At 44.0% G+C, this 12994-nt stretch overlaps 1 protein-coding gene across 2 annotated transcripts in view; it reads left to right on the top strand.

The window, feature by feature from the left end:
- DDHD1 (DDHD domain containing 1) overlaps positions 1 to 11858 on the top strand; it is a 65167-nt gene extending 53309 nt beyond the window's left edge. For both annotated transcript variants that reach the window (XM_053981301.1, XM_053981300.1), the window contains 4 exons: positions 4298 to 4447; positions 5735 to 5987; positions 8431 to 8610; positions 10781 to 11858. In XM_053981301.1, coding sequence (XP_053837276.1) covers positions 4298 to 4447; positions 5735 to 5987; positions 8431 to 8610; positions 10781 to 10962 — 765 coding nt within the window. In that variant the 3' untranslated portion in view covers positions 10963 to 11858. The remainder of the gene's footprint in view (positions 1 to 4297; positions 4448 to 5734; positions 5988 to 8430; positions 8611 to 10780) is intronic.
- Positions 11859 to 12994: the final 1136 nt, after the last annotated feature.

The following is a 12994-nucleotide window of genomic DNA, read 5'->3' as shown; positions in this document are numbered from 1 at the left end:
ATAATTTGGATGTTGGATGAAGTGTGTGTACATACATGTAAAAATGTTGCTGTATTCATAGATTATTGTTATTTATTGCAATTCTTTATTTGTAATACATTTTGAGCAGCCTGGTCTAGTGTGAAGTGTCCCTGCCCATGGCAGGGGGTTGGAATGAGCTGAGCTTTAAAAGGTCCCTTCCAACCCAAACCAGTCTGGGATTCTGTTAGATATGTTTATATGAAATTATATGTAAACATATATGTGAATATCTAGATTATAAATATCTTTAATACATAAACCTAGTTGTTATACACACACAATTCTGTGGGAAGGTAAAAACCATTTGGCACATTACATCAATCACATATTTTAAACAGCTTCACTTCTACTCCATTGAATAATCCATCTGCCTTGGGGACTCCTTCTAACATGTCACATCTCTGAGCAAATCTGATTGAATTTCCTCCAGCAGAGGATTTCCCTTCCAAATTATTCTGCTCTGACAGTTAGCACACTTTCAATCTCACTAAGCAGATTGCTTGCTAATCAGCTGTACAAATTGCTAGAATTCCTTATCTTTGGGAGAAGGCATTTTCCAGCTCCTGGGTGGGATGGGCAACACTTTCTAGTTGCTCAACTCCATCCTGAAGTATTAAACCATAAAAATGTGACATGATAGATGAGAATAAAATGGATTCTTGTTTCTTAACTTGCCATTTTTCTTTCCTTATGAGTTCAGAAGGGCTCCTGGAAGCCAAGGTCAATGTTGAGCCATAAAAAAAAGAGGAAACCAGCCATAATTCATGTTGTCACAGCCTTCTCCTTTTCATCACTGCTTGAAAGCATGTGTCAGGCTATTATCTCTCCCATCAAGGAAGCTGGAGTCAAGGCTGGTCCTCCCCCAGCTCTGGGAAAGATTATTCTTCACTCAGTTGGTTTTAAACTGAGGGGTTTTTGGACAGTTGCTTTTTAGATGGAGAGAGGGATAGAAAGGGGGAAGAAACTTTAGATAAAGGTGACTTTATCTACCTAAATTGATGAGATGGATCTGTAATCTTCAGGCAGCATTTCCACTGCAGTTCTTCCTTTTTCTTGCCCTTACTGACAGGGAGATGTTTTGTTTCTGTGGAGCTTCACCCTGGTGACTCCCATGGCTTGAGGCAGAGCTCCAGAGGGAGAAGCTTTCCATGGGAATGATGGCAAGGGAGGATTTCAGCAGAGTGGCTGGAATAGGATTGCCCATCAGCAGACCAGTCCAGCTCACTGAGGGTGACTGGTTTGTTGAAAGAGAACAGCCTTGTTCAGAAACCAACCACCCATCCCTTGGCTCTTCATGCCAGCTCTCCTATGGACTGAAAAAAAACTAAGAGTTCCCAGGGTGGGACAGAGTCACTGGTGCCATGTAAAGGAGAGTTGAGCTTGATGTTGAGCGAGCACAAAGTTGTTTTTGGCAAGACAAATGCAAGAAGAAATGCAGCAGTTTGCTTGGTTCATGCTTAATATTAGAGAAAATTAAATTATTGACTCCACGGGGAGGAAAACCCCCACAAAACATGAAGATATGGGGTGTGTTGCACTCTTAATAAAATACTGGACAAGCCACCAGAGTGGGAACTTGAAGGGGAGGGATCTTTTGTCTCTTTTCCTCTGCTCCTCCTCAGGTGGGATGATGGAATTACCTGCTGGACCAGCAGGAGCAGTGGGAGTTAAAAGCAGAGCCAAGACCCCCTTGTAAATTTAAGATTTAGAATCACAGCCTTCTCCCCACCAGCCTTGTAAGAGGGGTTGGGGTTAAAGGGTGAGGGGCAGAAGAGCATGGGGAATGGTGTGACACCAACCCCTTCAAGCCTCTGGTGTATGAAACCAGGAAATTCTTTGTTCTAGGATGAATTTCAGTCATGGTAGGGAAGAGGAGAGCAGCATGTGCCTCAGTTGCTCCTTAGGACTGACATGGAAATCCATTTAAATCTGGCCTTGCAATGTCCTGGCCCAAAAGACTTCAGGGTTCCTCAGCACTTCTCACTCAGCCAAGGCTGCAGAAACTCCTCTGGAGGAAGGTCCAGCCTGTGCCTCATGTCCCTTTGTGCCCAGCACAAAAGGGCTCTGCTGCCTCACTTCTGTTGACTCATTCAGCTTTTTTTTTTTTTTCCTCTTAATTATGAAAATACTGCAGTGCTAAATTGAATGGATGAGTGCTTGGCTCAGCTTCTGCTTAAAATACAAATAAATTCATTAAGTCTTCTGTTTATGAATCATGACCAGGAGAGGAGCTCTCTCAAAGGTCATTTCATAAACACATCTCCTCTGTTGTTGAACATTTACAGGAGAATGCCCCACTCCTGATTGCAGGCGAAGCACCAAAATTAATAAATGTTTTCTAGAAAGATTTTGATCTTCTATTCCCACTAGGTTTTATAATACAGCAGCCTGATCTTCAGCCACCTTGCAACAGCACTGACAGTCTAATGGCTGCAGTTTAAAGGATTTGGGGTTAAGAATCACAGAATTAAGGTTGGAAAAGACCTGTCCAGCACTAAACCATGTCCTCAAGTGCCACATCCACATTAAATCCCTACAGGGATGGGGACTCCAGCACTGTTTATCAATAGAAATGATGGTACAACAGTGGGACAAAAGCCACACACCATGTAACCACTGAAACCAATTACCTTTTGAGGGTTTTCCCAGAAAAAAACATAATTGTGCCTTTCAGATGCTTGACACAGGAATATCAGATGGACAGGGTTAGAGGTTACTTATTCAATTTAAGGGATTGCACTGGGAATGTCTCTTTCTGTTGTGTTTGGAGATGAAAAAGCTTTTTGTCCAAGCTGCCAAAACACAAGATCTGTGTAAAACTTGGGCTGAGGAAAGGAAAAGAGCTTTGCACCAAGTGACAATTGTAATGACAGAGCAGTGCTGTGCTGCATGGGACATGGAATAACCATGCTGAAGGTCTAGTTTTTACTTTTTCCATCAAGTTGGGACTTCTTTTGGAAGGAAGAGGGGTGGTACCAGTGCCAAGACAGAGGAGGAGGAATGTTTTGTGCAGCACTGGAATCCAGGAGATGAAAGGGACCATTATTCCTATGCCCTCATTCCATGTGCTGACATACAGGGAAGGCACATGGCATTCCAAGGATCCTCCACGTGCATTCAGCAAGAATTCAGCAATTTCTCTTGCTGGCTGAGCATCTAACGATGGTAAAATTAATTTTTCAAGTAAGAAGATAAAGGTTGAAAGGTAATTTTGACTTAGGGAAATGTCTTTTACCACTGAGTTTTCCATTGGATGGTTTTAGGAGGCGATGCCTGAGGGTTGGCAGTGGGGGGTCAGAGTTGAATCCTGACCTCAGGTTGGTTGTAATGACCCCAAAATGCAGGTTCAGTGACTTCTCAGACGTGGCAGCTCAGATTTACTCGGTTGGTGTTGCAGGCAGGACTTGAGAGCGAGGTCACAGCAGCTTTGGGTGGCATCAGAGTGTCCCAGTGGGCTGTGCCTGCTCCTGGGACATGGTGGCACTGGGGACAAGCACCCTTCTGTTCACTTAACACCAGCTGTGTGTAGCAAGAAAATCATGGAGAACTCGGTTAGGATAAGAATGAGGAGGTCTGGCAGGTTTGGGAAGCTCCAGGGGAAATCAGATTCATTTCAAACTCTTCTTGCTCCATCCTTTCCAGTGCTGGTGGACCTCTCTGAGTGTGGCAGGCACATTCTTCTCTCTCTCTCAGTTTTTTTTTTCACAGAGGAGCACAGAGAGAAGAAAGAGAAAACAATTTCTATTTCTGCTCCTTGTTTTTCCCATGTGGAATGTGCTTGGAGAATTGTTTACCTGGGGTGATTGCTGGGTTGGATTCTGGTGAGGATTGTTTGAGCCTGGTGGCCAATCCAACCCACCTGTGGCTGCACTCTCAGAGAGGGGCACGAGTTGTGAGTTAGATATGGTAGTTAGAACAAGTAGGTTTGTAATGTTTAGTATCTCCTTTAAATAGTATATTACTGTATTATAGCATAGTTATAATAAATAAATCATTCAGCCTTCTGAGCTGGAGGCAGACATCAGCATTTCTTCCCACCGGGTTCACCTGAATTTACAATATCTGAGTTCAAATATCCAACTTGATTTTTGGTTTTAGCACTCTCAACAAGCAGCCAAGGGCAGTTTAAGCCTCATTTATCGATGTTACAGTGTTTGGACCAAGCAAGACTTTGAGTCCCTCCATTGAAACCTACAAATGGAGAGAGAAACCAAATCCAGCCGTGGTAGGAAACATCATCTCCATCCTTATTAACGTGGGTGAAATCTCTCCCCAGGTTGAGAATTTCTTCTGTATGGGATCCCCCCTGGCAGTGTTCCTGGCCTTGCGTGGGATCCGTCCCGGAACCAGCGGCAGCCAGGACCACATCCTGCCCAGAACGATTTGTAACCGCTTATTAAACATTTTTCATCCAACAGATCCAGTGGTGAGTCTTTAATTGCAGTCTCAGGCTTTTTTTACCTTGCCTGGCTTTAAGCTCTGGGGTAATGTGGGATCTTCAAAGTGTGTGAGTCAACACCAGTGTGTTCCAGCAGAGGATTATTTGTTAATGGTTATTATACAATGGCTTGGGGTTTGGAACTGTAGAATTACATTTCCTACAAATAATTGCTGTAAATAACATCTATTTTGCTTCTCTTTTCATAGTAATAAGCATAAGATTCGGGATTATTCTGATTCTTCTTTTTTTTTTTATTTAAATAAATAATCCTTTTTCAGACAAGGATTTTGTGTTTAACTTCCTGGCTTCCATTAAAACATTATCTGTCCAAAGATATTTTTGCTGTTAAAAAAGGCTTCACAAGCAGTTTACAAGATAATAAAGAAAAGCAAAGAGTGATTTTTTTTTTTTTCCCAAAGGATCCTACAAGCAAAAGTTTGTTGATAGTATTTGGGAGAGGATTATTGGTGTAGCTTTGCCTTTTCCTTATTCCACAGCAGCCAATGTTGGCTGTTGCCAAATCAGTTACTGGAACCTTTGATCTGCATCCCCTTGGTAACTTCTCTGATGCAAGTTGGGTTTGGAATTTCATGTACAACAGCAATTTGGGGATACTTTCCTATTTAAAGTAGCTGAATTTAAGTATATTCAGACTTCAATCCAAACGTGGTCACGTTCAGCTCCAGCTACTCCAGAATTTTCCTGGATTATCTGGGACAATTGGTTCCACTCTGCAAATAGTAACTTCACTTAGTTTTAAAATAAAGAAATGCAAGATGCTTTTCTACATCTAAGTGGACAAAGATAAATAAATAATCAACAGGAAAATATTTTTTAAATAAACATAACTCGTGGTTTGCACAGGGATCAACAAAGAGCCATCAAACAAAACATTTACACAGCCAATTCCTGTTTATTGTGTTAGAATCAGCTTAACTTTACGTGAAGTTTGTTCTCTCAGTGAAACCATCTGTTAGTAACCTGTGTGTTGGTAACAACATGGAGCACAAGTGTTGTAATACAGGTGTTGCAGAGATGTGCAAAAGTGAGCTCACAAGCAGCTGTGCAGCTGATAAATCTTCCAGGCTGTGGAACTAAAAGTGCATCACACCATAACCCCACCACTGTGTCACCTTCTAGGCTTTGCTTCGGAGAGGTATTCTGGATTTGAGGTTGGAGGGAGCTCTGGATGGGAAGGAAAACTGATTTTTTTTTTTTATTTCCCAGTCTGGACTCCCAAGGATTGATCTTTGCTCCGAATTCCCTTTTCAGGCCTACAGATTAGAGCCCCTAATCCTGAAACACTACAGCAACATCTCACCCGTGCAGATCCACTGGTACAACACGGCCAACCCCCTCCCTTACGAGCACATGAAGCCAAGTTTCCTCAACCCCAGCAAAGAACCTACCTCAGCCCCGGACACCGAGAGCGCCTCGGCGGCGCCCAGCCCCACCACGTCCCCGGTCATGGTGCGGCGCCACTACGGGGAGTCCATCACCAACATTGGCAAAGCCAGCATTTTGGGTAATGTCCCCTTCTGTCCCGGGGCTGGGAGGGGACATGCAGCATTTTGGGTAGTTGCCAGTTCTCGGCTTCTTTTTCTGCCTCTGCTGAGGTCGGGATTGAAGGCGCTTGGGACGATGTTTTGTGTTCAGGCTCAGGTGTTTGTTAGTTCTTAGCTGTGTGCTACAGGTTGTGAGTTCTGCAGTGTCCTACTAACAAGCTGCAAAATGGCTAACTGTCTTTCTATACAAGGCCTTTTAAGGATAAACTTAATTAATTCTTCCAATTAAGAAATGACACCTCAGTTACTTTCACTTTTAACCCAATCACCAACCACCCGTGCCCACAATGGGGACTTTTTTATCCAATTACACAAAACCACCCAAACCCATGGAGAAGGAGGAGAAGGAGCAGCCTCCACCCTAAAACCTCCATCTTGCTTTATATCTATTCCTGCATTCTAAACCCTTAAACTCTTGAGTTTTCCACCCTGTGACATCACACACTTCTATTCAAACTCCACCCCCACAATCCCAGTTCTGCCATTCCATTTTGGAAGCTTCTCCACAGCCTCAGGTCAATGCAGAGCTCTCTTGGGGGTCAGACTCTGTCAGCACAGAAAATCTGAGCATCCAGAACTCCGATAGGTCCCCTCTGTCCCTGGGTTGGGATGGGAGATCCCCAGGGAGCTCTGCTGCTCCCTGGGGTTGGGGTGCAGTCCTAAGGGAACTCGGCTCTGGAGATGGGATGGGAGCTGGGCTTGTTCACCTGGAGAAGAGAAGAATCCAGGGAGACCTTGAAGCTCCTTCCAGTGCCTCGAGGGGCTCCAGGAGAGCTGGAGAGGGACTGGGGACAAGGGATGGAGGGACAGGACACAGGGAATGGCTCCCACTGCCAGAGGGCAGGGATGGATGATGGATGGGATTTTGGGAAGGAATTCTCTGTGAGGATGGGGAGGTTTCTCTTTTCCAGAGCAGCTGTGGCTGCCCCTGGATCCCTGGAAGTGTCCAAGGCCAGGCTGGACAGGGCTTGGAGCACCCTGGGGTAGTGGAAGGTGTCCCTGCCATGGCAGGGAATTGAAACTGGATGAGCTTTAAGCTCCCTTCCAACCCAAACTATTCCATCATTCTATTCCTGTCCCTTGCACAGAATCAAAGAGTGGCTGAGGTTGGAAATGACCTCTGGAGATCTTCTACTCCAGCCCCCAAAATCCCTGCTGGCAGAGGATGGTTTCAGTGAGTTCTGTAGGTGTCTGGCGTGGTTCAATCCCAGCTGACATTTACTTTGAAACAAAAACCAGTTTACATGCATTGGAGTCAAAGCCTGGGGGAGATGATGCAGTTCATGCTATTGCTGCCTTATTTTTTGTCTCCCTTATTGAAGTAACATTCAGTGATTTAACAGTTTTCACTCTGCTTCATGGGGACAAAAAAAAACTAAATAAAAGCTTGTCTTCTGATTCCATTTTCTGGTATTGGTAAATAGCAGAAAAATCACACCATGTGACCCATTGCAGTTACCTTTAACTCATGACTCTACAACAGGAAATTCAGGCTGGTTTAATATAAAGTCTGTTCCTTTCTGGCTTTCTGAGTCAAAATAAGCCCTGGTTTAAGTGAGCTTAAATTGCCTTCACTGGAGCTTATACTTGATCGTGCACTTGCAGTTTTTGTTGACTCAAGGCTTTTCTTTAGCTCTCTGTGTGGGATTTGGGAGAAGCCTAGTGCCAGGAGTCTTCCCAATCAAATCAGAATATAAAAGCAGTTTTTCCTCAAGTAGAAATATGTGGTATTTCAGAGCAGAGTGGCTTTTTTGGGGGGGCTTCTATAATAACTTTAATGACTTGTCCATGAGGTGGCAGCAGAGTCGGGATAAAACAGGACAAAACTACTCTAACTTTTATATCCCCCTTCCTGAGCAGCCAAAATAGTCCTTTTAAAGGATGATGTAACACTTTTAAAGGTCTGTTAGGGCAATGGACCTAAGAGAATAATAAGAGAAATAATAAGAATATAAGAAATAATAAATATATAAGAAATAATAAGAATATAATAGAGAAATAATAATAGAAATGTCTTAAATGTGCTTTGGGGTTTTTAATTGCAGAAGGCACCAACATTGTTAGAAAGCATTTTTGTCTCACTTTTAGAAATGATGAAAGAGGAATCACAACACATCCTTCAAAGTACCAGATTTCCCTCTGCAGATGTATTTCATGTATCTTTTTTTCCCCTCTAAATACAGCTTCCAAATTACAGCTTTTGCTTGTACACCAGATGAGTTTGGGGATAAACAGAGCCCACTCCAGTCAGATGTTCCCACCCTGGGAAAGCACCAGGAGTGTTTCCCATCCCTCAGCTCTAATTAACTGCAGTGCTGCAGTGACTTTAATTTGCAGGGACTTTAATTTGCAGTTTGATTGATGCATCTTGGGTCGTTTTTTTCCCCTCTGTGCTGGATGCAGGAGCTGCGAGCATCGGGAAGGGCCTCGGTGGGATGCTCTTCTCCAGGTTTGGCCGGTCCAGTGCCACCCCCCAGACCATGGAGACAGGAAAAGATGGACCTGAAGGGGATGAGAAGAAGGCCACGACTGTTGGGACCCCACCTCTGCCACACAGCAGCTCGGGATTCCTCGAACCCACAGGTGAGTGATGCCCACCCTGTGGATCCAGGGAGGAGTGGGGTGGGGGGCTGCAAATGCCATAACTGCACGTGACAGGGTTTGCTGTAAATTAATAAACGTTGAATATCAAGGCCAGCTTGGAGCAGCCTGGGATAGGGGAAGGTGTCCCTGGCCATGGCAGGGGTGGAATAGATTATTTTAAAGGTTCCTTCCAACCCAAACCATTCTGGGATTCTGTGAATCTGTTCCTGGGTTGGGTTGGAAGGGACCTTAAAGCTCATCCCATCCCACCCTTGCCATGGCCAGGGACATCTTCCACCCTTCCACTATCCCAGGGTGCTCCAAGCCCTGTCCAACCTGGCCTGGGACATTCCAGGGATCCAGGGGCAGCCACAGCTGCTCTGGGCACCCTGTGCCAGGGCCTGCCCACCCTCACAGCCAGGAGTTTCTCCCCAGTATCCAATCTAATCCTGCCCTCTGACAGTTTAAACCCTTTTTTTCCACCTAAGCTCCCAATTCCCCCATGTATTTCCCATTCTGAAGCAATCTGGCTTTTAGGACACGTATGACTGGAAACAGAAGCTGCCCTTGTCCTGATCTGAACTGCTCAGAGCAGAAAGTGCAATTTTAGCAGCTGGGTTTTTTGAAAAGCATAGGTACTTCCTCTCAGGAAATTCATCCTTGGATTTATTTCTGAGCTCCCCCTTGGCACTGCTGCAGGACACAGGGGTTTTTTTTGTGTTTTTTTTTTTTTTTTTGTTTTTTTTTTTTTTTTTTGTAATTGAGGGAGTCACAAATGTCTTGTGACAGCATTCACATGATGGATTGCTGTCTGTTCATACTAATTGCAACAGATAACCTGTCTGAGTCAGTGTTTGAGGGCAGGAAACTTTGGGTTGGACGTGAGGGAAGTGGAGAAGCAGGACAGGGAACATCACGGAGCTGCCGAGGGGGTCCTTTCGGGGGGGTTGGCACACTGAGAGCTTCCTGCATGGATCCCACATCCCTCCCTGCTGGAAACCCATCCCTGCTCCATAGAAGGAGAGCGTGGAGCAGAGGCTGGGAGCTGAATGATGCAATCCCCACCAAAGGCTCTGCTCGCAGAGGGCTGTGCTGGGGTTTGGCTCCCGCCCAAGCTCCCGTAACGGCCTCTCAGAGTGGCCTTCCTGCACAGCCACTGGGGTTTTTTGGATAAACTCTCCTTCTTGGAAATGACTCTGCTTGTCTGCTGGTGTTCCAAGGCTCTGGCTCCCTGTCCTTGCTGCAAAGTGGGGCTTGATGCTCCTGGGGAAACAGGGAGCTCTGGGCCGAGTCTGCCGGCGCTTGTGCGATGCTCCCTTTCTCTGCTCCCCGAGCCAAGAATTAAAATTCCTTCAAACTGCCTTTGATAAACGGCTGCATTTTTGACTCAGTCTGGGGCTTTGGCTTTTGTAGCTCAGCAGGCTTTTAGATTTTTTTTTTTTTTTTTTTTTTTTTTTTTTTTGGTCTTTTTTTATTTTATTGCTCCTCGTGGAGATTTTCTGACTGCTGAAGTGCCTTAGCAATAGGTTAACATTGGCCCAGTTAAAATGCAGTGGTAATTGCTTTGGATGTGGCATTAATCAAAGCAGCCATTGAAATAAAAGGGTAACTGCTGAAATATACTTGGAATAATTAGGATATTAAAAGGGCAGAGCTGTGGAGGGGTGACTTTGCAGGAAGGGCTTGTAGTGTTGGGTGTAGTCTCCTTGTATAGACACTAAAAATGCAAGAAATTCATTTATTTCCAAAAGTTTCCTAGTGGGGCCTCAGCATTTGCTGGATATTTCTCTGTAGTTAGCGTAACAAGTATAAATAAATATATTTATAGAGTTACTATAAGGAAAACAGCTGCTTGAAAAAAAACCTGTCTTTTCCCAAGCTGAGAATCACAGAATCATTCGGGTTGGAAAAGACCTCTAAGAGCAGAATTAGTTTCCTTTTTTTTTTTTTAAACTGAACTCAGCACCGCTCTTAGGTTTGTGCTAAATGCACGAGGTGCATTTGAAATGTATTCCTATATTATGAAATCCTGATTTAGTTGAGTGCCCCGTGAAATGTAAACACAGAGAGATTGTGTTGTTTGTCCAGCGACAGAATCAGAACCCGAAGCACTCCGGTGTTTTTGCAGCTCTGACAATCCCTCTGGTTGCTTTTCTCCTTCATTTTCCAGTGGAACTGGAGCACAGGATCGACTTTGAGCTCAGGGAAGGTCTCGTGGAGAGCAGGTACTGGTCTGCAGTCACATCCCACACTGCTTACTGGTCATCTCTGGATATCGCCCTTTTCCTCCTCACCTTCATGTACAAGCAAGACCAAGAAGAGACTGACAAATCCAATTTAGACACCATTTGAATTTTTGACTGGGGACAGGAGAGGAAACCTCAAAAACCAATGGCACAAAGCAGATGTTTGACTGCAGAGACCTGTGGCACGGAGGTTTCAGGTTTAAGTGCATGTTTGGGGGGGTTTTCCTATTTCTAAAGAGGAGAGGTTATTTGTATTTCAAAGCACTTTATAGTTTTCAACGTTTTGCAGTGCTGAATTAGACCTGAAAGGATTCCAAATTCCTGTCAACATGGACTGTACAAAGAGCCAAGACAGCATTGTAGCATCCAGTGAGCAGTTGTGCTTGGGTGACATCCTTGTTAATGACCATAATTGCTGTTTAGTTCATTAAAATATTACAAAAAAAAAAGTGGATTAAAAAAAAAAAAAACCAACAACAACAACAAACCAAACCTAAATTGATTTTCATTAACAAAAAAAAAAAAATACATGTTCAGTACAAACCTAAACCTGCCATGTGCTGATGTTTCATGTACCTGTGAATAACAAGCAGTGGTGTCATTTTGCCAGGACTTTATTCAGCTCCACATCCAGTTATCCCCACATTGGAAGCCCATTCTGACTGCTGGCTTCTGAGGGCCCATCCTACGTGGCACATTTAGAAATTAATGCTGAACAGAGAAAAAAAAAAATTTTAAAAAAAGCATGAGGCAAATATTTGAAATACTGTAATTATAATTTATTATTCTCTCTAATCGTTTCATTTTATTCCAGTGTATAAAACATTACTTTTTTACTGATTTCTTTTGACATAATTTAAGAACCACATTTATTTTCTACAGTGTTAAGACTTTTTCTCAGAAATACATATCTTTGTACTACTATTCAAATGAATATATGGACACTGTGGCACACTTTAAGTATTTTTTCATTAAAAATAAATATTTGTGGTTTCACACAAATGACATCAGTCACGTTCTTCTCAGAGGTAAGTGCCTTTGCTTTTTCAGGTTCCAAGAGTTTCTCAGGCACACGAGGTTGGCTTGCAGAGGATCCAGCTGTCCTTTGTTTACCATAATTAAATCCATACATGTGTGTGTTTGTATAAAAACATATGGATGTGTATATTTATGTGCAGGGGGAGAGACGGCACCGTAAAATAAACTCGGTGTGGCCTGAGAATACCAACATTTAGATTAGGTTTGTATCTGAAGCTAATTCAGAAGTCAGGAGGGAAGTGTTGGGATGAAAGGGAATAGTCTCCAGATAAAACACCCGAGGGTCATTGCTGAGATTTTAGAGCAGCGTGGAAGGCTCTGGAGCAGAAGTGTTGGATATTTGCCCTCAGAGCTGCCTCTGCCTGAGGGATTTATGATGTGGATGGCACATGTGGGAGCAGCAGAGCCTAAACTTCAGTTAAAATAGCAAAAAAAGCTCGGGCTGTGATGTTGGTGAATCGTTGTGTTCTCAGTGTAAACAGATGTGGCAACATCAGCCCTGAACAGCGGCTGGAGCTGTGGAAACCCCTGAGTTCCCTGCCTGGGGAGGAGAGGGTGGCTTTTCTCCCAAATCATATTTATTTGGGCTGCTCCTTCTGTGAAAGAATTGGAGTTTGGATTCTCTGGGAATCCAGGGATTTAGGTATAATTCTGAAGGGGGAAAAACAAAGAAAAAGGGAAGGGAGGAGTGGAGGGGAATGGGAAGACAACACAAACAGCACTGCAGTGAACCAATATCCAACATTCAGATGGTGGAAAGGGCCTTGCTTCGGTGTGGATCTGTGAAAAATTCCATCTGGCCTCAGAGAATTGGAGCTCTCCTGCCTGACCTGTTTACCCTGGTGGATGAGCAATCCCAGGAAAGGAAAATAACCCCCTGAGAGAAGGAAGCCTCTGCTCCAGCAAACAGCCTTGTGTTTACAGGACTGGGCTCTCCAGATAAGTTGTTTAATCAGCTCCTCCTAATGAGGACAACTTAAACACAAAAAGGAGAATCTCCTTTTATATTTAGAACGTGCAAAACGTTTCCAAATGTGCATGGTTGGTGTTTTCAGGGCTTTGAGCTGGGTTGTGGTGCTGCTGCCTTCTCCCTTTCCACC

The sequence above is a fragment of the Vidua macroura genome, chromosome 6 (assembly GCF_024509145.1).
Source record: "Vidua macroura isolate BioBank_ID:100142 chromosome 6, ASM2450914v1, whole genome shotgun sequence".
NCBI classification, from domain to species: Eukaryota; Metazoa; Chordata; class Aves; order Passeriformes; family Viduidae; genus Vidua; species Vidua macroura.
Note: the sequence above shows the minus strand (reverse complement) of the source record. Positions and strands in the feature narration are given on the sequence as shown.